The sequence below is a fragment of the Pipistrellus hanaki genome, assembly GCF_964339955.1.
Source record: "Pipistrellus hanaki genome assembly, chromosome: 4".
Lineage (NCBI taxonomy): Eukaryota > Metazoa > Chordata > Mammalia > Chiroptera > Vespertilionidae > Pipistrellus > Pipistrellus hanaki.
This window is the reverse complement of record NC_140506.1, coordinates 82994644-83019902: the sequence shown is the minus strand read 5'-3', so window position 1 is coordinate 83019902 and position 25259 is coordinate 82994644. Positions and strand designations below refer to the sequence as shown.

The 25259-nt window shown below is 46.3% G+C and overlaps 1 protein-coding gene across 3 annotated transcripts in view; it reads left to right on the top strand.

Annotated features, from left to right (window-relative positions):
- Nucleotides 1-518: 518 nt before the first annotated feature.
- Nucleotides 519-25259, top strand: part of SNX29 (sorting nexin 29) — a gene marked incomplete at its 3' end in the record, with an annotated part of 419909 nt that continues 395168 nt past the window's right edge. For 2 of the 3 annotated variants that reach the window (XM_084881120.1, XM_084881122.1), the window contains exons 1-2: nucleotides 519-630; nucleotides 2759-2848. In XM_084881120.1, the coding sequence (XP_084737246.1) occupies nucleotides 2830-2848 (19 nt within the window). In that variant the 5' untranslated portion in view covers nucleotides 519-630; nucleotides 2759-2829. The remainder of the gene's footprint in view (nucleotides 631-2758; nucleotides 2849-25259) is intronic. The other variant, XM_084881121.1, reaches the window with a different exon arrangement.

Here is a 25259-nt window from a genome sequence, read left to right as displayed (position 1 = left end):
GAGGACTGAAAGGTCCTGGGTTCGATTCTGATCAAAGGCATGTACCTTGGTTGCAGGCACATTCCCAGTAGGGGGTGTGTAGGAGGCAGTTTTCGATGATGTTTCTCTCACATCGATGTTTCTAACTTTCTCTCTCTCTTCCTCACTGTAAAAAAGCAATAAAATATATTTTTTAAAAAATAAAGTCGTTTCCTTAGAGAGGCCCTCTGGGACTGCCCGTCTCCCCTGTCCCCATGCTTTGGCCCATTAGTCTTTCCCCTTCTCCGCTTATAGCGCTGTCTGGCTTTGTTCCCTCTCGGGCCTTCCTTGTTTACTGTCTGGCTTTCCGGCAGAGGTGTGAGCCCCAGAGGGCAGGGAGGCGTCCAGATCACCCGGCTGTACCCCAGCACGGATGGACCACCACGTGTCTCCGAGGAGGTTCCAGTCTGCCGGCCCCGCGCCGGCGCCGGTGTTTACGTTCCGGGTCGGGGGGCGGGGCCACAGCGCCGACACTCCAGTTCCGGGGCGGGGCGGGGCGGGAGGACGGGCCGGCGGGCGGGGCGGGGCGCGCAGTGGCCCGGCCTGTCGGAGCTCCGCGGCGGCAGTAGCGGCGAGGCGCTTCCACCGGCCCGGGGAGCGGCACCATGAGCGGTGAGTGGCGGCTCCGCCGCTGTCACCCGCCCCGCCCGCCCCGGCTTCCGCCGCCTCAGCTGCACACTCCGACCCCTGGTCCCCACGTCCCGCTCCCGGACCCCCGTCCCAGCGCTCCCAGGACACTGTCACCAGCCCAGTTCTTGCCTTGATTACCTGCAGTTCTCGGGCGTCCCGAGCCCAGGCACTCCTAGTCCCCTGCCTCCTGTCCATCTCTGGGAACCAGCCCTTCGACACCTGTACCCCAATCCGCCAGCCCTTCCCAGCCCCCCTACCCCTTGCCCAGTTACCAGACCCCCCGGTTCTCAGACCTCCTGTGTCTCAGTCCCAACTAACTCGTAGACTTCCTGAGTCCCGGTTCCAATTCAGGCTCCCCCTGCTCCTCGGTCATCCGCGTCCTCAGGCCCTCGGTGTCCAGTCACTGCAGTCTCCACACAGGCTGAGCGTCCTCTCCGAACACTTAGTTTGCTGACCCCTGAACCCCGTGTCCCCGTAGCTCCGATCCGCAGAGGACTAGGAATTCTCCAGCCTCTTTGTTTTCCCGGCTCCTCTTATTCCTCTGCCCCCTGTCTTTGCTGTTACAGTCACCGCTGTTCCCAGTTACTTTGTATCCCACTTTGGTCCTTGGTTCTTCTTCTTTTTTTTTTTTTTGTACTCCAGCCCCTTCATTTTCTTAGATCATTTGAGATCTCCCTTGTCCTGTCCTGCAAGCCTTCCCTTGTGCAATGTTGAGCCCATCTGGGGACCATTGCTTGCCCTGCCCAGTCCACCCCTCTCCCTCCCACGAGGGGAGGAGGCTGGTTTTGGTGGGGAGCTTGCGAGGGGGAGGGAGTTTCCCGGGAGGTAGTCCTCAGTGTTTCTGAAGTTTAGTCCTGAGACTTGGCCAGGGATCCTCAGTGGTTTCCTCTGTTGGTGTTTTGGTGCTAAGTCATTCCTGGGTGTTGCATGTGGAGATGGGAGTGGCTCGGGGAAGCCTCTCAGCTCACCCTAACTGGGATCTGGATTCACTTAGGAGGACTCTGTTTTCTCTTTCCTGAAAAGTCCAGCCCTTAGCCCTAGCCCCTTCACCCAAGCATTTTCTGGAGGTCAGGAGTGGGCAAGGCTAAGGCAATCCCTCTTTTCATCTGTAACTTTTAAATGATCTCTGTGGAATGTTTTCCAAGTAATGTGCTTTTGTTTTTGTTATTCAAGAGTAAGATTTGTGAAATTGATGGTCCTAATGAGCGAGCTGGGGGGGGAGGGGGGGGGAGGAAGCTGCGGGGGGTGGGGGGTGGGAAAGGAGTGGGGGAGGGAGAGATTTCCCTGGGAGACAGCCCATCTTCTGTGTCCAGATTGAATGAATTTTAATTAAACTTTCTGGTCCTTGGACATGAGTAATACCACAACACAGATGAGCTGGTTTCCACCCAGGAGGTAATCTAGTCTGGTGTAAGCGCAGGCCCTGGAACTGAACAGCCTGGGCTCAAACCCTGGTGCTGCCACATAAAGCTGTGTGATTTAGAGTAAGTTGCTTGATCATTCTGCAAGTCCTAGCAAAATGGGGATGAATAATGGTTCCTGTCTCTAGGCTTGTTGCAGTGACCAGATAACATTACTCAGACGAAGTGAGTGGTACTTTGCTCCTCCTTTCAGGGGTCTTCAAACTACGGCCCGCGGGCCACATGCGGCCCGCAGAGGAGTCTGATCCGGCCCGCCAGGTTTTTTGGGCAGTGAGCGCAGCCGAGGTGTTACAGTAGGAATTAGTAGTTCATATAGTCCGGCCCTCCAGCTCTCTGAGGGACCGTGATCTGGCCCCCACTTTAAAAAGTTTGAGGACCCCTGTTGGTATGTAGTCAGGAAATTAGCGCTATTATTGTTTCCATAAGGACATGGGGCTCAGGTAGGGTTGCTTTGGCCCTAAAAAAATCTCTGTGTTATTGTGACCAAGGAGGCTCCAAGGCTCACAGTTCTGCCTTCCTCAGAGGAGTAAGTGAAATTGACAAGCCAGGGGGAAATGAATCAATGTATCTTTTAAGGAGCAACTTAATATCACAGATGAGTTATAAAATGTACTTAAAAATAATTAGGTCTAAGGCAAAACAAAAGGAAACCAATAAATGTGTTTTTTGTTTTGTTTTTGTTTTTGAAGGAAAAAGCATTAAGAATGAAAGCCTTCTTTTGGAAAGATTGTAATTGAGGCAGAAAGAGTGGTTGCTGAGGATGGCGGGGGAAGTCCAAGGTATTTTTCAATCGTTTCTTTTTTTGAAAGCAAAACTCTTTATTTCCTCAAATTGTAAGTAATACACATACAGGTTTCCATCAATCATTTCTTGAGAATACAATTGAAATAGGGTTTTCCCACCGTTGAGATTGATATACAACAAAATAACATGACATGGAAATATTTTCTTTCTTCTGTTCTTTTTATTAAGAGAAAATTTCAAACATCAGGGAAGTGGGGAGAATAGTTGAATGAGCAATTATCAACTTATGACCACTTTACCTATTTACTTTCTACCTCTCTCCAAAGTTTATTTTGAAGCAAATCCTAGAAGTTGTATCGTATCACCAGTAAAAATTTTAATATGTATTTCTAAAATATAAGTACTCTATCTTAGCTGGTTTGGTTCAGTCTATAGGCACATGTGTCAAACACAAGGCCCGCGGGCCAAATCCAGCCCGCCAGGCCTTGCAATGTGGCCCGCACCGCGCTGTCATCACTGCACTCCGCTGTCAGTTTATGACTGTTCAGTAAACCATTCGGCCCGCGATTTAGGCTGGATTTTAGATTTTGGCCCCTTCTCTGATTGAGTTCGACACCCCTAATATAGAGCATCGGCCTGCAGACTGAAGGGTCCCAGGTTGATTCCGGCCAAGGGCACATGCCCAAGTTTTGGGCTTGATCCCCAGTAGGGGTGTGCAGGAGGCAGCTGATCAGTGATTCTCTCTCATGATTGATGTTTCTGTTTTTCTCTCTCCCTCTCCCTTCTTCTTTGTCTGAAATCAATAAAAAATATATTTTAAAAAATATAAAAAAATACAGGCACTTCTTTAAAAACACAATTTCATTTCTATAACTATAAGAAATTAGTAATAATTCATTAATATCAGAGATTCAATGTTCAAATTTCCATACTTGCTTTATAATTCTACTTTATAGTGTATTTTTAAAAATAAAGTTTACACAATGCAAATTGGTTTGTCTTTTAGGTCTCTCTCTAATTCTTAAGTTTGTTATTTTTTTAGTGTTCAGTATATATACAGAGTTCTGCAAACATCATCATAATCAATTTTAGAACATTTTCATTACTCCCAAAGAAACCCTGTACCCATTAGCAGCTATTCCTCATTCTCCCTCCCTTAAGCCCCAGGCAATCACTAATCTATTTTTTTTCTCTCTCTCTGGATTTCCTATTCTGGATATTTCATATAAATTAATCATACTGTGGCCTTTTGTGTCCAGCTGTTTGCACGAAGTATGCTTTCAAGGCTCAAAATGTAGCGTATTATCTGTACTTCATTTCTTTTTATGGCTGAATAATATTCCATTATATGGATATGACACTTTTTTTGTGTGTGCATTGAAAGGAGAGACTATTCAGGTGAATAATCTGCAAACCAGAGAAGTGCAGCCATGGGCAGAAACTGAAAGTGCATTCCACCGAGACAAAGGGGAGGCCCCTTATATAAAATGCCCACAATGGTCACTGATTGGTCCATTTTTATGCAAATGAGGAATCCAAATTTGCAGTTTAATTGGTTCAAATAGTACTGTCCAGTAAGTTGGAATTGCACATTCTGGTTGGTTGCTACGGATCTACTGATTGGTCAGTAAAGGTGCAAATGAGGCTCTAATTGTGCAGCTCTAATTGCATGGGGCAGGTCTCCGGCCCATTGGCCAACGTACCATCCCGGGAACTCCTTTATAAGTCCAACTCTGCTGGCAGAAACACAGTGCAGGAGGCTGGCCCCTCAGTCTGTGGCTTTTCCCTGAGATGCAAGACACATGTATGGCCTCTATCAGCAATGGCTACTAGACTCTGGTGAACAATTTGGACCCAATTAATTGCTAGGAAGTTCTTTTCTGCAGGTATGTTCCTTCTTGGGGTCAACAGTTGTAATACAAATAGTGAATATTTATTGAGTGCTTAGTCTGTCATGCACTAAGCTTCATCTGGATTACATTTTTAAATCCTTTCAAAAACATTATGTGGTAGTTATACTGTAATCCATCGTTTACAAATGATAAAACTGGATCACGGGAAGGTGAATAACGTGCCAAAGTGTACACACCCAGCATTTGAAAAGGAGTGTTGTGTAGGTGTCAGAGGGAAGCAGTAAGGCGGAGAGGATGTGCCATGCCAGCGCGGGTCACCTAGAACAGCAGCAGAGCTCTTTTTGGACTTCAGGGCTTAAATCCAGATATGCACAGAGCTTTCAAAGCCTGTTGGCGATAGTGGCACAATTTATTACATTGTTAGGAAGGTTTAGAGCCACCTGAAAGAGAATAAATAAGAGGATGGACTAGTAGTGACCAGGAAGAGGTAAACCAAAAGGAGATGCCCCAGTGGGGAGTGTGCAGGAGGCAGCTGATCGGTGTTACTCTCTCATCAATGTTTCTAACTCTCTATCCCTCTCCCAATAAAATATGTTAAAAAAGAAAAGAAAAAAAAAAAACAAAAAAAAACAGAGGGAAAGCAGTAGCTTAAAAAACCTGTTAAGTTTCCTCTTAGGATGTGTTCACACCACAGGTCAGTAATTGTTCCAAAAGGCCTTGAGCAGAGACCGGGAGAAAAGCATTTCCCAGTCTTCACCTGCTGCACAGGATTTGGCCAACAAACTGGAAAGCTTGCACATAGCAAGGATTGGATTAGCTTGACCACGCTGTGAATCTCCTGATGGCAGATGAGGTGATGGTGTGGATGAAAGCTTTTCCACTTACTGCACTGGGGAGGCCGCTCCCCGGAGGGCTTTCCCGGTGCTCCACACGAAAGGAGTGAGGAGCACCAACTGGCTTCTCTCCCCTGTGGGTTCTCTGGTGCTGGATGAGGCTGGCACTCTGACTGAAGGCCTTCCCACACTCATTACCTTCATAGGGTCTTTCTCCAGTGTGAATTCTTTGATGTTGAATGAGTCCTGATCTCTGAGCGAAGCTCTTCCCACATTCATCACATTCGTGTTGTATGGGGTTTCCCCAGGGCCCTTCAATCGGAGCCTTATGCTCACCAGCTTCTCCATGTTGGGCATCCTGGTGTGACACCTCCCAGGTGTCTCCATAAAATATCCTCCTATGTCGCTCAGGATTACTATCTCAGGACTATTTTCTTCGCACCACTCTCCTTCCTCAGTCCTGGTCAGTCTGTCTGTCTCTCCAATAGGGTAGGTAGGCTCCCATGTGAGTAGGGGCTCCTCCAGGGATGGAAGGCCCAGGGTGCCTGCTCCTCTGGAGCCACTGTCTCTCTTTTAAATTAAATATATGTTTATTGATTTCACAGAGTAAGGGAGAGGGAGCGAGAGACTGAAACATCAGTGATGAGAGAGAATCATTGATTGGCTGCCTCCTGCACACCCCCTACTGGGGATCGAGCCGGCATCCCAGGCATGTGCCCTGATGGGGAATCAAACTGGAGAATTGAACCGTGACCTCCTGGTTCATAGGTCAACACTCGACCATTGAGCCACCACGCTGGGTGCCAGTGTCTGTGTCTGCAGGCTGCCATTTCATGCTGCGGTTCATTGAGCTCTTTCTCCAGATCCCCCAGCAAAACCATCGCCTGCTCCCCACTCTGTGGGTGCTGCTCTTGCACCCAGGCCTTGGATATGCCACATTTTGCTTCTTCCTTTATTAGTAGATGGACATTTGACTTGTTTGCACTCTGGCCATTATGAATAATACTGCAGTGAACACTCACATACAAGGTTTTGGGTGGGAATATGTTTTTATTTTCCTTGGGTGTACACCTAAGAGTGGAACTACTGGGTCCATTTGAGGAACTGTCAGACTTTTCCAATGTGGCTGCACCGTTCTCCGTTCCCACCAGCACTGCATGAAGGTTCTGGTTTCTGCAGTCTACCCTTCTAGTGGCTGTCAAGTGGTGTCTCTTTGTGGTTTTGATTTGCATTTCCCTAATGACTAATGGTGTTGAACACTGTTTCATGTGCTTATTGGTCACTTGTATATCTTCTTTGGAGAAATGTCTGTTGAGAGTCTTTGTCCATTAAAAAAAATAAATTATATATATATATATATATATATATATATGTATAAAATTTGATTTTTTACAGAGAGGAAGGGAGAGGGATAGAGAGTTAGAAACATCCATGAGAGAGAATCATCGATCAGCTGCCTCCTGCACACCCCCTACTGGGGATGTGCCTGCAACCAAGGTACATGCCCCTGACCGGAATTGAACCTGGGATCCTTCAGTCCACAGGCTGATGCTCTATCCCCTGAGTCAAACAGGTTTCGGCTCTTTGTCCATTTTTTAAGAGGTTGTTTTCCTTTCTGTTGAGGTATAAGAATTCTATATAATTTGGTTATAGGTCCTTTATCAGATATGTTGTTTATAAACATTTTTTTCTCCTTTTATGGGTTGTTTATTCCTTTTATGATGGTATCCTTTGAAGCACAGTCTTTTTCTTTTCTTTTCTTTTCTTTTTTAACTACGGATTCCCCTTTCATCTCTCTCTTTTCTTTTTCACCTCTTACAGTTTTTGTTGAAGGAAGCATTTTATCCTGTAAGGTTTCTTTGCAGGATTTTGCTGATTACATCCTTTTGGTGTGGTTTGCTATGTTTCTCAGTCTCTTGTATATCCTATAAATGGGCAATTAGAATCTGCTGTATTTTGAGTTGGAAATGTTTGAGTGAAGTTTGAGGTCAAATAGGTTCAAGGCCAAATACATTAAGTGCAAATAACCAGGAAGTGGAATGGCTCTAGGAAATGCATACATAATATAAATGGGTATCATGAGGCAGAAACAAGATGACCATTAATAGGGGAGTGGATAAATGTATGTGGTATGATCTCATGATGAAAAACCTCAGAGACGTTAAAAGGAAAAAAATGGACTTTTACACATCATTAACATTAATGTCTTCTAAAAAAAATAGTGCAGAATGACACCTTTTAAAATATATACCTTGATGCACATCAATACATGCACAGAAAACTGTTTTTGGATTCATATATGTATGTGGAAATAAGCAAATTGTTAGGGTGATAGTGGCCTTTATTTATTTATTTATTTATTTATTTTCATTAAAAATAGTGGGGAAGAATACTTGATTACCAGCTTCTGCTAGCTAAGGAATTCTGATTTTCAGATAATACTTTTGCTGTTATTGGGAAAGTAAACTTGTAGGGTCAGAAAGGCAAGGTTCTCAGGCATTGTTTTTTGTAAGACTTAATCTTTGAAGTTCTTGATGCTCTTTTCAAACAATAATTATTCTGTAAAGAATTCTTAAGTTAGAAACACACTGAAACCCCCAGTTCAAGGATGGGGAAAGCCAGACCCAGGGAAGTCAGGTAATTTGTGGAACAGACAAGCTGTAAGGGCTTGATACACTAGAGTTTGGGATTAGTGGGAATTTGCTGCTGATCTTGCCGCATGTTTATGCACATTTTGGCAGCTTCTTATTTTCTGGAATGTCGAAGGTCATGTTTCCTCTTTGGCTTTGACTGGGTCATCTCCATCAGTGGCTTGTATTTGGAATAAAGAATAAGTGAGCCCTGGCTGGGTTGTTCAGTTGTTAGAGTGTGAACTGCAGGATTGAGGTTTTTATTCCAGGTCAAGTGCATGTACCTATCTCAGTTGCAGGCTCAGTCCCAGCCTGGGTCAGGACAAGTGTGTGGGGGGGCAGCCAATCAATCCCCCTCTCTCTCTTTTTCTCTTTCTCTCTCCCTTTTTCCTCCTTCTCCTTCCCCACTCTTCCCTCCCTTCCACTCTCTAAATATCAATGGAGTCGACCACTGCCCTGGCTGGTTTGGCTCAGCAGATAGAGTGTCGGCCTACGGAGTGAAGGGTCCCAGGTTTGATTCCGGTCAAGGGCTCAATCCCCAGTGGGGGGTGTGCAGGACGCAGCCAATCAATGATTCTCTCCCATCATTGATGTTTCTATCTCTCTCTCCCTCTTCCTTCCTCTCTGAAATCAATAAAAATATATTTAAAAAAATAAAAATCAATGGAGAAATATCCTTGGGTGAGGATTAAAAAAAATAGGGAAAAAAAAGAAGTTGAAAATCGAGTGAACGGAAAAAGGAATATTAGTGGTTTTCATTCAAAGCAGAAAAAGTGATGGTAGCACACTTTCTTTTGTCCTTGTTGAAGGCAATGGGTTGATTTGGCAGTTAGTGAGAAGTAAGAGCTCCACCACCAGCAGATATTTGACCATTTCCTTTGCGAGCCAAGTGGCAATAGACATTTGACATTGACATTGACCCTATTGACATCACTCTCCTGCTTCCTGTTGCATGACTGTGCCTGGGTAACCGATAGAAATCAAGTCCTCAGAGCTCTTAAAATATGCAACTAAAATGTAAGACTTTATGGGCTTCCATGAATTCTGGCAATGTGGACATAATTCCAGATAAAGCACCTTCCCTCCTGCCTGCCAGCATCTTGTCCATACGCATGCTCTGCATCCTCCACAGGTGATCGCGCCCCTGAGGGGTGTGCACATTTTGTTGTTTTGTATAAATCACAGATATGCAAGCAGTGTATAAACAGATGTAAAATATGTCTGTGGCACTAAATTTTTTTTTTTTTAACATAAAATAGAAACTAATTTTATTTCTCTGGAAGAAGCAGGTATCCATAGCTGGGGCAGCGACTTTGGTGACAGAGACTGGTGGGAAGAGGGAACAGCACAGGGGAAGAGCTGGGTCAGAGGAAGCTCTAGTATCCCTCCCGGGAAGCTACCCCTTTGGTCTCCTTCCAACCTGGGGCCGTGGGCCCTGGTCCCTGCCAGAGAACAGCTGGCACCGATGTTCTCTTCCTGGGCCACTGCAGTCTATTTCCAGGCACAGGATCCTGAGAGCAGCCAAGTCCCAAACACTGTCTACGGTGAGGCCACCGTTACCTCCTGTCCGACACCCCAGAACCCAGGGGCTCTCTGGACAAGGGCCCAGCCGCATGCTAGTCCACCTTTCAGGGTGGCCAACACACCCTCCCGCCCAAGGCCTAGCCTGGCTTCCCCCTGGGCAGGACGTGGGGACACACTCCAGCGGCAGCCCCACCAGGGTGGATGCACCAGAGGCACGCCAGCCGCAGGCCTGCTGAGGCCACCCCCGTGCGAGCCTTCACAGCAACGTCTTGCACCTCAGCCCGGCCCAGGGCCCGTGGGCTGAACCGAAGGGATGGTGCTGGGTGAGGGAGGGACAGGCGAGGCGGGGCTCCCAGCCGCCTGCTGTGTGGCACTAAAATTTCACTGAGGGGGTGATAAGAAAAAAAGTCTAAAAAGGACCCTAAGGGAGAAAGTAATAATTAAAAAAAGGTTACAAAACACCTATATAGGTTGAAGTAATTTTATTTTTATCGCATAAATTTGCACTTTATTTTTACCCATAGCATTTCTGGATAAAACTTGAACATGTTGCTAAGTGGTCTCCATATTATTCACTTTTATGAATTTCATAATCTATCATCAATCCATCATCTTGCGTATAGCATAATTTAAAAAAATACTTTTATTTATTTCAGAGAGGAAAGGAGAGGGGGAGAGAGAGATAGAAACATCAATGATGAGAGAGAACCGTTGATCTGCTTCCTCCTGCACGCCCCAACTGGGGATCAAGCTCGCAACCCAGGCCTGTGCAATCCTGTCTGCGTGGTTATAGCATCCACCCCACGCACTGAAAGGTTGTGGGTTCAATATTCCTGGTCAAGGGCACATACTTGAGTTGCAGGTTCAATCCCCAGTCAAGTAGGGCTTTATGCAGGGGCAACCAATTGATGTGTGTCTTTCTCCCTCCCCTACCTCCCTCTCCTTCCCCTCCCCACTTCCCCCCTTCCTACCTCTCTCCCACCTTCCCCTCCCCCCTTTCCCCCTTCCTTTCCATTCTCTCTAAAAAGCAATGGGAAAAAATCCTTGGGTGAGGATTAACAACAAAAAGCTACCCATAAGAGTGAAGGCTCTAGTGGCAGCAGAGCCAGGCCAGAAATTCAGGATTCAACATTCAGGAGACATTTCTTTGATGACAGTTTAGTGTGTCTTCTGTCACTTAGCAAAGGGCTGTACTGTTGATGTCTGTTGAAATGAATTGAATGAACTGACAAAAAGTGTTTTATTGGAGTAATGGTTGTGTTAACCAGGACTTTACAGTAGCATGTGGCAGAGGCTTATTTCAGGACTGCGGGGATTTAAAGTGTTTTATGATGACCCTGGCTAGGTGGCTTACTTGGTTGCAGCGTCATCCCATATACCAAAAGGTGGTGGGTTCGATCCTAGGTTGGAGTGTGTACAGGTGGCAACTGATCAATTTTTTTTTCCTTCCCTTCCTCTCTCTCTAAAGTAAAAACATATCCTTGGGTGAGAATGAATGAATGAGTGAATAAATAAATAAATGAAGTGTCTTATAATGGACACTGAACCAGATAGACTCAGGTGCTTAGAGAATCATCAGGACAACCTTTCTTCCCAGCTTACAGCTCTACTTTTTTCTCCGTTGGCTTCATATTCAGGCAGCCTCTCCTCTGTGGAGGCAAGATGACTACCAGCAGCTCTTGGATCACATCCTACAATGTAATAACACCCAAGCAAAGAGTGGACCTCTTTCCCAATGGCCCGGCATAAGTCCTAGGCTGATTCACAACAGTCTTGTTGGCCATGTGGTCATCCCGGACCCTACCACTGTGGCTCTGGTTAGCAAGGTCTAAATCTTATGCCCAGGCCAGGGCTTAATGGTGCATCGGACTTGTTTTCTGGATAGATGGGGTGGGGAACGTTTGGGAAATTATTTGGTCTGGCCCTGCCAAGGCATTAAGAGGGAGTTAATTAAATGTTTGATCAAATATAGCAGGGTAATTTTTAAGTTGATAATTTTGTATAGCCCACGAATGATGTAATAAATATCCAATTGGGGCTGGCCAGCGTGGCTCAGTGGTTGAGTGTTGACCTATGTACCAGGAGGTCACGGTTCGATTCCTGATCAGGGCACATGCCTGGGTTTCGGGTTTGATCCCCAGTGTGGGGCATGCAGGTGGCAGCTGATCAATTATTTTCTTTTATAATTGATGTTTCTATCTCTCTCTCTCCCTTCCTCTTAGAAATTGAAAAAGTAAAAACTAACTGAATAAATATTCAAATGGTCCTTGGAAGTAAAAAGGTTCCCCACCCCTGGGATAGAGGATAAATTGAAGAGGAGGGCTATAGTAATTTTGAATGGGGTAATCAGGGTAGACCTCACAGGAAAGGTGGTATCTGAACAAACCTGAGGGAGGGAGGAGTGATTCCTTTTTTTTTTTTCCCTCCTGGGCAGCTAAAAGGGAAGAACTGCCTTTTACTGAGGTAGGAAAGGCTGGGAGAGGAGCAGGTGTGGGTGTGGGGTGTAGCAGTGTGAAACCTCCAGGGGAGTGAGGACCCATTCCTTGGGCCTGATCTCTGCTTGCCCATCCAGGAGCCTTCTCTGACCATTGGGAAGCACCCTGCTGAGCCTGTGTTCCCAGCTTCCTGCAGGGAATCTTGCCCATTCCCATCTGATTTTTCCTTGCCTGCATCTGCGTATCTTGGAATTTGCTCTTCCCCATCTTAAAAAAAAAAAGTGAAGAAGACCCAAAATGCCATTAATGACTATTGTGAAAACAGAACATACATATACATATGCCTTCCTTGCACATTAAATATTTACATTTTTAGGTATTCTGCTTTTTAAAACATTTTTTAAGAAATATTTTTGTTGATTTCAGAGAGAAAGAGGGAGAGAAAGCTAGAAACATCAATGATGAGAGGGAATCATTGATCGGCTGCCTCCTGCACATACTCCACTGGGGCTTGAGCCCATAACCCCACATGTGCCCTGACTGGGAATCGAACAATGACCTCCTGGCTCATAGGTTGACATTCAGCTACTGAGCCACACTGAAAATACTGTATTTGTTCAAAGCATATGCATTTTATATAATTGCATTGAGTCTACATTTGAATCAGTGTTTTCAGTGAGGAAAGTAGGTTTATAGTTGTTTATCTGGAAAAATATATAATACTAGAGGCTTGGTGCACAGATTTGTGCATTGGTGGGGTCCCTCAGCCTGGTCTGGGCTCTCTTGCAATACGGGACCCTACCATGGCCAGGGAAGGACTGCGGGAGGGCTCTAGGGCATATCCGGCCCTCCTTGCCCAGTCCCGATCAGCCGGACCCCAGCAGCAAGATAACTACCAGTCGGAGCGTCTGCCCCTTGGTTGTCCATGTATGTCATAGCAACTGGTTGGACAGTCGAATGGTTTGATGCTTATCGGTACATCAAGAATCTACATATATAAAGCCAAGCAATTAGAACACTGGAACGACCAGAATGACCAGAATGACCTGTCGCTATGACACGCACTGCGGTGGCCAACTGGCCCGATCGGGCCCCCCCAACCTGACACGGCCCCTCCCCCTGGCCGGCAGTCCCGGGCAGGGCCAGTCATCCAACTGCCTGCATTCCCCTTCCCCCCCACTGGCCCAGCCTCAATCAGCCCTCATAGGGGCAGGCCGGCCTGACCCCACTCGTTCATGAATTTGTGCACCAGGTCTCTAGTAAACAGTAATACAAGAATAAACTATACTTGTTATACTTAAAATTGTCAACTTACTATATTATAGTGTTTATCCATGTTCCTTCTCTTCACAATGATTAGAAATGACCGCATAACATTTCATAAAATTGAGTTACTCCAATTATTTAACGTTTCTCCCATTGTAGGAAAAGAACGTAATTCCATTTAGGATGTTCTGGGATGAAATTGGCAAACATTTTCTGCAAAGGGCCAGATAGTAAATATTTTCTGCTTTGCAGGCCATCTGGTCTGTGTCCCAACCACTCACCCCTTTGTTGGAGGATAAAAGCAGCAAATGGAAAAACATGGCTATATTCCCATAAAACTTTATTTAGACAACAGGCAGCAGCTGGGTTTGAGCTATAGTTTGCCGACCCCTGCTCTAGGACACTAATGGAAAAATCTGCACAGCTATGACGCTATGCTTAGGCCGCCATTGTGGGAAAAACACTACTCTGGCAGTCCTGGCTTTCACTCCCTATAGAGCGAGGGCAATTCTCTGCCTCCTGATTCCCTGGTCAGAAGATGGAAATGAAAGAGAGAGATGCACATGGAGGCCTTACTCAGTGCCTGGAAGATAGAAGGGCTGGTGAAATATAGTTACTTGTTCCTTTTCTCGTTTCCCCCACTCCTCCTCCGCAGCTTAGTTTCCCATGCATCGAGAGTATTTTGTAGCTTTTGGTACGCTCTGCCACACTGTTTTTCAAGAACTTACTACCCCAGGATATTGTTTACTGGTGGTGTGTACCTTTTCTTCCAGCACTGCAGAATTTCTTTTTAAATGTTTCTCGGCCAAGTTAATAGTTACTTAATGATCACATGTGGAGGTTAATTTTAAGTAAGAATATAATTTGTATTTCTCCAGCCCTGGGGGAAGATACACATTCTCTTCTAAGTGTTTGCCAACCACTGCCATTTTAATGTTTTTCCTACAACAGAGATTGGCACACTAGGCTGGCTATCTATTTTGTAAATAAAGCTTTGTTGGAACACAGTCCCATTCATTCTTTTACTCTTGTCTATGGCTACTTTTACACTATGATGGCAGAATTGAGTAGCTGTGACAGAGCTGTAATGGCTTGGAATCCTAAAATATTTACTGTTTGATCTTTACAGAAAATGTCTGTTGATCCTGCTCTAGAGTAAACTATTTGCTCATTTATAAACCTGCTGTTGACTCCGCCTTAGACATCACACATCCACTTGGATGGCCTGAGTCTCTCCTTTCTATTGTGTGGTCATGGACAGTCTGTCCTTTTATCCCGGCCCAGCTGGGCCACTTTCCTCCACAATCCTGGGAACCAGCGCCCTGACTTTGGGGAGTGTGATTGTTCATTTTATCTGTTCACATGCTAGTGCTGAGCAGACAAAACTGCTGCTTCCCTCTGCAAGTTACACATGCGAGGCTGCTGCTGTGGCCTGGCTCGTCCCTGTCCCTCTGTTTAAAGCTCCTTGGGGAACCATGGAACGTCCCTTGGAGTCTTGATTCTATAATTGTTGATTTCCTTATGTTTGCAGAAGGCCTAGGGAATTTTGGACCGTTTGCCTAGGTGGCCCCAGTGTGAATCCAATTGGAGAAAGGTGTTATAATTAAGGTTCCACTCTGGGTCCAGATCTCCTGATTGTCTAATCTATATTGTGGCCATCCTGTATTGCAATAGAAAATGAGCATTTGGGTCTAATTTTGTCTCATAAATTGAGGGCCTTAACAGTCTTTAAAAGGCAGGTGAATTTTTGGGAGGGGTTGAGATTGAGTTGATTGTAGGAGGGAGAGCCACATAGTGAGAGGGAGAAACCAAGGATGGTTGCTGCCCCCTTCCGTGTGTGGAGACCTATTCTAGAGGGTGTCCCCACCAGAAAAGCTTAGTTTCGGGACCCAGAGTCCCCTGGAGGCTAGGGGCAAATAGAAACATCCTTACTATTAATTGCCTGGTAAACTGCTGGTTGGACCCAGTGCTGGGATTCATGGCGAAATCCTAATGTGACACGACCAGCCTGTGAGTGCGCTCTCTCCCCTGAAACGCCAGAATTGACAATGCCGAGACTCACAGTTCCCCAAATACAATTCTACAGGGTGTTTTGGGCCAAGGCTTTGCGCAAATGTGTGATTTTCCATAGTGTGCCTCAGTTGCTGGGACATTTGCTTGAAACCGGAGAGCTGCCTAATGCAAATGTGCCTGTTCCGAGCCTGGTGAGTCTGGTTTATCTTATCACCGGAGTCTTTTAGTGGCAGCCGCCCTAGTGGGTTGTAAGTGGTTGACCTGTGCCCAGAAGTGGTGGCCTGGGGAGAGCTGAGAGTCTTGTTCCCTAGTGCCCTTTTCCAAAAAATGAAGTGACTCACCTGTTAGTAGGAATCAGGAGGCCTGACCATCTGGCACTCCTGCCACTGCTTGGGAGTCCAGAAGGACTTGGTTGGTGCTGGACCCCAAGACTAAGAGTCTCTAGGGGTTGAGGAGGCAGCGAGGAGAGGAGTGGAAGCTTCTCTTACAGATATCCCTCACGGGCCACCAATGTGGAAGGTTAAAGTGGGTGGTGTGCCGGAAGGCTAAATAGCCATCAAGATGAAAGGAAATTGAATTTATTTAACGAAGATGGGGATATCTAAAAGAAAGGCCTGCCGGGACCGGTTTGACTCAATGGATAGAGCGTCGGCTTGGGGACTGAAAGGTCCCGGGTTCGATTCCGGTCAAGGGCATGTACCTTGGTTGCGGGCATATCCCCAGCAGGGGGTGTGCAAGAGGCAGCTGATCGATGACTCTCTCTCATCGATGTTTCTAACTCTCTCTCTCTCTCCCTTCCTCTGTACAAAATCAATAAAAAATATTAAAAAAAAAATAAATAAATAAAAGAAAGGTCTATGCAGAGAAAAAGGTGTTAGCCAGGGACAAGCTGTCATTGCCCATTGCTCCCTTACTTTCAAGTCTCATGGATTCCCCTACAGCAGTGGTGGGCAAACTCTTTAGTCAACAGAGCCAAATATCAACAGTACGATTGAAATTTCTTTTGAGAGTCAAATTTTTTAAACTTAAACTATATAGGTAGGTACATTGTTATTAACTTAATTAGGGTACTCCTAAGCTGGCCTTTGCTCAGGGCCAACCAAAGAGCTGCATGTGGCTGAGAGCCGCAGTTTGCCGACCACTGCCCTAGACGTTAGGGAATACGTGCCTGTTGGGGAATGGCACGGACATGCTCCTTGGAGGGAAATCTCTACTTGATCCTTTGTGCTTGAGGGTGTTTATCTCTCTCTTGCAGGTGGACATTTTAGGGGAGGTCTCAAGGGAAGGTCTTAGTAAAATATCCATCAGCTTTCCAGGTGCGCTCTTTCAGGGTCGTGGTCTCCACTGATTGGTCAGAGCCAGGTCACTGCAGGCGGTCCTGAGGCAGACATAGGGGCACATGTCTGGTTTTGCTGCTTTTCTGGGCCTGGAGCTAAAACACAACTGAGGCCTAGATGTTGTCTTTAGGGAGGAAAAGGTCTGGGAGTCCAAACTGCATGACCAGGCATATGCTGGGGAAGGAAGGGATACCCTGGGGGCAAGGTTCTTTAAAAAAAATTTTTTTTTTTAAATTGATTTTTTACAGAGAGGAAGGGAGAGGGATAGAGAGCTAGAAACATCGATGAGAGAGAGAATCATCGACCAGATGCCTCCTGCACACCCCCTACCGGTACCATGCCCGCAACCAAGGTACATGCCTCTGACCGGAACCGAACCTGGGACATTTCAGTCCACAGGCTGATGCTCTATCCTAGGTAATGAGCCAAACTGGCCCCGGCATGGGGCCAAGGTTCTTGTTTTCCCAGTTTCGCCCCTTGATACTCTCTGCTGTAGGCATTAGGCCAGGATGTGGTGTGGCTGGAAGGATGAGGAAGCACAGTTCAGGGGGCAGGTTATTGTGCCCATTGGGGATTCTCGGCAGGAGGGTTTCTCAGAGAAGGTGGCATTTGAGCCAGCCATTAGGAGGAGGAGGTTGGTTTGTCTTTGTTGGCCCTTCCCGAGGAAGCCCTTTTTCTGTCTGAAGTTGAACTGCCCAAGGTTACCTGGTTTTGTGGGGGTTGGAAGGCATGGGCTTTGGGTAAATGTTGGGTCTGTCACCTCTTAGCTGTTTGTTGGGCAAGTGATCAATGTCTCCAAGTTCCGTTCCTTTATCCTGCACCCAGCTTACAGGTGAATATAAAGGTTTACTGTGTACCTCAGAATGGAAAATGGGTAGCAGATCTGGCCTCTGGGTATATTATGTTGGTTAATGCAGAGTTGGCTGAAACACTTCCCTAAAAAGAGTATAATTAGGGGCTGTGGATAAAAGGGGCCATATGCTAACCTGACAAGCTCAGAGGAGGCCTGCATGGCGGTCTGCAAACTCAAGGACCTAAAGTAACCACAAAGGATGGCCTGAAATTAAACTTTAACTAAAAGCAGTTATGGTGGGCAGTTACATCCTAGTCCGGTATCTTCCCTGACAAGGTCAACCTTTACCTTAGCTGAGCCTATCTGTCTTTTTGCATCTATGATAACATGCTCTTGAAATGTCAGGCTAACTTGTAACTTCCCTTTTCTGGACCCCTTGAGGCACAACCTAAGGTAATGTGCCTGGGCCTTAGGACAGACACCACAAATTCCTTCATTATCATGTTAATTGTTCCTGCACCCACCTAAGTCTGTGTCTATCTTTTTACTTTTTGTCCAATCCCAGGGGATTCCCTGCTTTGCTTTCTCCCGCTTCTCTATCACCAATGGATTTCACGTAACCCACTTATGTCTCTTTCCTTTGGCTGCAATGTACACATACAGATGTAACCCGCCATTCTCCGGAGCATTAGCTCAATTTGTTGAGGTTCTGCTTTCTCATATATGTCAACAGTTTGGCTCAGATAAACTCACAAAAATTCTTTACAGGTGTCAATGGTTTTTTAATTTCATGTCAACTAATTGATATGAAAATCTGAATTTCTGGCTTTTTAAAAAAACCTGGGAGATGGAGCAATGCTGTACTGATGTTTCCGAGAAGTGCTGTCAGCTAGAGCTGAGTAGCAGCTGCCATCTCTACAGGGGCATCTGTCTTGGTCCTGCAGTCTCTGCCTCCCCCTTCTTCCCTGCCACATCACTCATTTGCATTCTCCACCTGATCCACAGGACTGGAGGGGTTCCATTTTGGTCAGTACATGCATGCCTCTGGAATATGTCGGACAACCCTGTCTGCTCCCCATTCACTCTGTGTTCTTTCCATCTCTAAATTCGAAACATGTTGGAAAACAATAGCACTAAACTCTCCATTGGGTGGAGAGCGCGGGGCATCCTAGATGCCTACAAATGAGACAGTACAAATTCTCCAGTGGTAAAAGGTGATGTGATGTACGTGACCCCTGCAAAGCTCTGAGACGGGGGTGTTGGTTATAGGGAAAGGGACGATGGCAACATGACTAAGATGTAGCCTGGTTTACTGCCTGCTGGGGGCGCAGAATATGTCATTGTCTACTGCAGGGTGGCTGTTTAATCTGGAAAGGTAGATAGTTTCAATTTTACTCCCTTCCCCCATTAGAGATGCTGGGCAGTGGTCTGCAAGCAGTGCTTGGGGTAAATCCAGCCCAAGGCCTGCCTTTGTAAACAGCCCTGCCGATTCATCAATGAATTGTCTATGCTGCTTTTGAGATACAAGTGAAGAACTGAATGGTTAGTGACTGACTGTATGAACCGCAAAGGCTAAAGGTATTTACTGCCTGGCCCTTTATAGCAGAAGTTTGCTGACTACTGTTCTGTGGTACATTAGAGGTGCATGTTTATTCAGTGAAAACCAGAAACAAATAATCTGAGATAGTGCACAACAAGTTTATGCAGTGAAAACCAGAAACAAATAATCCGAGATAGTGCACAACAAGTTAACGCAGGGCTTGATGAAAATGCCTTGTGAACTACAACATTGTGGGGTGCATTGAAAGAATCACGTAGTATCACTGAGTGCACCATGTGTTTGCTCTGTAATATTAATGATTCTCTATGAGTATTCCAGATGTTACGGCCACTGTGTAGATAATTCAGTGCAGGTGAAGGAGATGGGAGCACAAGGGCATGGGCCAAACTTGGAACAGTAATGCTGGCAGGGGTGGCTCTCAGAGGAAGCGCTGCGCTGGACAGGGCAGCAGAGAAAGGGATTGCAGTTGGAAGGACATGTGGGAACCAGGCACGGCTAATATTAAATTTGGGGGAGATAGTACAGTATCCTTGTATGCTGCAGGAATTTTGTAAATGAGGGGGAGAAAAAGTAGACAGTGGGAAAAAGAGGGACAGTTGCTGGGAGTATGTCCTTGAAAAGATGAGAGGAGATGTATTCAGAGCACAGTGGAGGTTTAAGTTATTTAGCCTTTCTGAGTCTCAGTCACATCATCTGTGGAATGGGATAATCAAACCTACTTTAGGGTAGAATTTTTTAATTGCCACTCTTGACATTTAGGCTAGATCAGTGGTCGGCAAACCGCGGCTCGCTAGCCACGTGCGGCTCTTTGGCCTGTTGAGTGTGGCTCTTCCACAAAATAACACGTGTGGGCGCGCACATACAGTGTGATTGAAACTTCATGGCCCATGTGCAGAAGTCAGTTTTCAACCTGGGCAAGTCTATTTTGAAGAAATGGCGTTAGAACACTCAAGGGGCCAAAGAGCCGCATCTGGCTCGAGAGCCCCGGTTTGCCCACCACTGGGCTAGATGATTCTCTGTTGTGGGGCTCTCTTGTACAGAGTAAGGTGCTTAGCAGTATTCCTGGACTCTACCCACCAGATGCCAGTAGCATCCTCCAGTTGAGCCAAAAATGTCTCCTGATATTGCCTACTGTCCTTAGGGGGTGTGGAGAGTGACATCACCCTGATTGAGAATTGCTTACCTATATCCTTTCTTCAGTAGAGCCCCTTAAAGTAAACCTCTTGAACTATCTGTATTTGAGTGTACCTGTTTCCTACTAGGAGCCTGACTGAGGCTGGAGTTAAGGACCTCCTAGTGTCAGACAGACTGTCCCCTCAGTATCATCAGAAATCTGAAAGGGAAGTGAGTGTGGGTCGCTTTTCTACTCGGTTGTTCAGGGTTGGGGCTGGGTACTATCTGGAATTGCCTTGTTACACCCACCCTTTGGAGAATCCTACCCTAGGTGTTGCTTTTGCTTGGGGGTGGGATTGAAGAGGGTGGTACTCTGGGCCAATACCTACCTGCTGCAGATATTTTTTATTGAAATTCACATAGCATAAAACTACTTATGGGTTTAATATAATTAAAGCAGCTAACAATTGTTAAATTGTAATTTTAACAATTATAAAAATAATCATTTATAAGTGAACAGCTCAGTGGCATTTAGTACATACAACCACCACCTCTATAGTTCCAAAACATTGTCATCACCCCAAAAGTAAACCCCGTGCCCATTAAGCAGTTGCGTTCTGTCTGTATGGGTTTACTTATTCTGGTCCTTCCCAGCATTTAAAGCACATTTCCTCCTTTTTTAGTAAACCCCCGACCCCCAACTGGATGGCAGTGTGGCTTGTGGAAAGAGCACTGGGCCGAGAGTCAGGCAGACCAGGGTTCAGCCTCCCAGGTAGCACTTCTTTGCTGTTTGACCTTGGGCAGAATTCCCGGGTCCCCAAAGAACGTTCGTTCGTTGCCTTTGTTTTCTCTTCTACCTTATAGTGCATTGCAAGGGTTAGCCGTAGACCAAAGAAATGCCTGGCTTCACTTCACTTCTGCCGTTGCATGGAGAGGCAGGGAAACCCCACAGTTTAAATGTATGTGTGGCCTTGATCAAGCCACCTACCTCTTCTGTGATTGGAAACAATGGCTACCTGGACCTCCAAGGATTATAGAGTGCCATTTGCTTGTTTTTCCCTCCCCAAATGCCATGGACCCTTTTCACATTTTTATCCCCCAGGGCAGTGGACACAGAAGCCTACACTGTATTGGTTTGCCTTTGCCTTGGAGAGAAGTTAGCCAGTTGAAAATAATTGTTAGAGCTGGAGGTCTTAACGCCAATAACAACAATATCGTAGCTAACATGTATGAAGTGCTTGGTCTGTACTTAGCACTGTGGTAGATGTATAGTAAGCAGCCACTATTGAGCAGACCTAGGAGGTGCAGAGAGTTTAACCTTTTGCACTCCGCTGTCTCCTCTCAGGGGACATCGGAATTCTAGCATATCACTCGGATGTCCCCTCTCAGGGGACATTGCAGTTTATTAGTGATTACGGGGAATTGAGTTATTTCAACGCAACTTTTTGAGACAGGCGTCAAACCACTTATTACTGTCAAACATGCACTAATCAGCCTGCAATGCATATTGGGGAGTGTTTCAAAACTTATCATACTGTACAAAATTATAAACAATAAAATATTATTTTTTTTGCAAATATATATTCCTCGATGTCACCCAATTCATATAAGTCCAATATCATTATAATACGTTACTTGGTTCCAAAATTATACTAAATAATACGAGGGTCTGTAAATGCCCGTTTCCGCTGCAAAGTAGCGTCGAGAGTAGCTGGTAGCCAATGTCCAGAATGGTTCGGAGTGCAAAGGGTTAAGTAACTTGCCCATGGTCATAGCTGGTGGCGTAGGATTTGAACCTGGGCTGTCCCATTCTTAACTCCCAGGGGCTTGTGGTAAAAATGAATCTAGAGGCCTAGGGATGTTAGACATTCCAGACCACAGGGATGCACCTGGACCAGGTGAATGATTTTCATGTGCACATGTGATTTCTGATTTTGAGCCCTAGGAGATCACTGCATTTCTGACAGGTTTGGGGCCTCTGGCAATATTTCCTTGGGTGGCTTTATATATTTTATTTTCACTCTGATGGGGAATCTCACAAATTCAAAAGAATCCTGCTCTGGCTGTTGATGAAGGAAGGAAGCAGGAAAGTGGGCTTTCACAGAGGAGTCATTCCTGGCCTGGCAGTGAGGCTGTAGCTGCAGGTTTGTTACGGGGGTGGAGAGTGAGTGAGATTCAGAGGTGGCTGAGCCAGGAGCCAGTGGACTTGAAATTGAATCCCTCCTCGAGCACTTCCCCTGGGACTGGCCTTGGAAGAAGATCTTTCCCCTCTGAGCCTCAGTGCTCTGGTGAATGGAGCCACCTTTCCTTCCTTGTTAAGGACCAAAGGATGAAATGTCAGTTGCTTAATGGCTTAGACCACACTTGAGGCTCAGCAGGTGGGTATGGGTTTGAGACTGGAGAATTCTTCCTGGCCCTGGCAGGGGTGCTGTGTTCTCTTTTTTGTCTCTTGAAGAAGATAAAGAGAGTGGTGGCTTTGAGTCTCTGCCTGCTTGTCTCCAGCTGCAGAGCGAGGAGGGCATGAGCTCATGTAGAAACCATGCACAGGGAAGGGAAGTGGCTGTCCCTGTCACATGCAGCCTGGCCGGGATGAGGACTCATGATACCTTGTGACTTCCCACTGGTGCTCCTCCCACTGTCGGCTATGAGCCTCTCCGACATGTTGAGTGCTCCAAACGCTGCCTGTGCTCCCTCCACCCTATGAGAGCCCTTCTCTTAATCCTCATTCACGGCTAGGATGGCCACAGGTGCCTGTCTGAGGTCAGGGTTGTCTCACTCAAGTGCGCTTTTCTCCTGTAGAGAGATGGCAGCCAGGGCGGGGGTGGTGGGCTGAGACCTGCACAATGTCAGGTTGTTTCTCTACAGAGAATGAGCTTTTCTTCCTGCCACAAGAGAGGCATTGATAAAAATTATAATCATGGCCCCACAACAACAACAAAAAATTAAAAAATTAAAAGAGCATTGCAAGGTAAGACAGGGCAGTCTGTTGACATCCAAGAAAAGCAATGGTGGCAAGATACCTTAGAAAACATCTAGGATCATTGTGCGTGTCATTAAGGGTAGGTGCTAAATCACATGTGTCAAACACAAGGCCCGCGGGCCAAATCCAGCCCGCCAGGCCTTGCAATGTGGCCCGCACCGCGCTGTCATCACTGCACTCCGCTGTCAGTTTATGACATTGTCAATTTATGACTGTTCAGTAAACCATTCGGCCCGCGATTTAGGCTGGATTTTAGATTTTGGCCCCTTCTCTGATTGAGTTCGACACCCCTATGCTAAATTCTTGCTATTCAGATGCTGGTCAGGAACCAGCATCAGCATCACCTGGGAGCTGTGAGAAATGCAGAGCCCAGGCCCCACCTCAGACCGGCTGAATCTGAGCCTGGCTTTTCACAACACCCAGGGGGTTCCTGTGCACAGGGCAGCTTGAGGATTGCTGCACTAAAAATGGATCCTAGTGAGATTTTTATTTTCTTTGTACATTTACGACCAAAAAAAAAAAAAAAAAAAAAAAAAAAAAAAAAAAAAACACACAAAAAAACCAGCAAAGGCATTTATTTTGGGGGTTGGGGGGGACCTTCTCAGGTTTCCAGCTGGCATTGCTCCAGGGCAAGTGGGGTTGTTGGGTGCAGTACTTGGGAAAAGGAAGAAAGCAAGCCTGACTTCCCTATTCTGGTGTTAGAGAAGAGTAGAAACTAAACCTTGTGCTGAACAGAGAGCAGGACTTACTGATAGACACAGGTGTCAGGAGAGAGGTTCCAGGGCCTTGGGCGGGTGGGGTCTCCGTCTTGAGTGACACTTCAGGATGGCCTCTTGTCTGGTGGGAATGATGTGTAGGCTGTCCTTCCTCAAAACCTCTTCCCATAAAATAACAGTGGCAACATTTGGGAATCATCTGTCTTACTGTGTCCACAGAGTATCTGGTTTTATCTCCAGGCCTGTGTTTTATCTTTAACTCGGGCTTTTGAGGGGCACGGTCTTGAGTCAAGGTCACAGTTCCACCAGTTAGTATCCGAACTTGAACAAAAACTGATCCCGTTATCATGATCCACAAGACCCTTTGTGATTGGCCCCTGCCCGCCTGTATGGCCTTTACTTCCCTTTTTTGCTTTCGTTACAGCAGACTTCCTTCTGGGCCTGGAAAGCCAGAATCCAAGTGTGTTCCTGCCTTCTGGGCTCTACTCTGGATGTTTGCTCTGCCTGGAACCCTGGTCGCCCATACCTTTCCATGGCTGCTCCTCTGCTTGCTCAATGTCATCTGGGCAGAGGGGCCTCCATGACTGCCGTGGCTGACATGGCCCTCTAGCTTCCTCCCTGTGTCATCAGCCCATTTGGTTTTTCTTCCTGGTAGGACTCTAACATCATCTCATATATGTCTTTACTTAGGTTCTACTTGTTCATTCCTAATAGAATTTTTGCTCCATGAGAAGATGGCTCTTTTATAGCATTTAACTCCTGTGTCCACAGCCCTATTGCCTGGCACACAGTTGAAGGTAAATACATACTGAATGAGCCAATGCACACAGTGGTTTGTCCTCTCTGAGCTCCAGTTTCCCCATCTGTGGTATGGGGATCTAATACCTGGCGCGCAGGGTGGTTGTGAAAATTATGACATAGTGAATGCAGAGTATTCAGTTGAGTGCCTGGTATACAGGAAGTGCTCAATAAAGTTACAGTTGTTATCCACCTGGTGGCCCTGGGATGACTCAGATGAATCGCTGACCACGTCTGAGGCGATGCCCTGCTGGTGCTCCCTGGTGAAGCCCGAGTGGAGCTGCCCAGGGAAGAAGCAGCTTGGTGGCAGCTCAGGACCTGCGATGGGGAGCATCTGCTCCTGGAACTCTGACTCTGAGCCTCCTTTGAAACAGCTGCATTCTGTGTGAGGTGTATCATATAGGCGGTGTGTCTCTGTTAGTTGGAGTCACTGGGTCTCCTGTGGAGGGTCAGATGCAGCTCTGACTATGTCCTGTCTGGGACTTGAGGAGTCCTTGCCCAGACCTCTCTGAATGAAAGTTCCATTTGTGCCATGTGTATCAGTTGTGAAAGCTTTTGGCTGCAAGTAACAGCCCAATGTGTTTTGAACAAAAG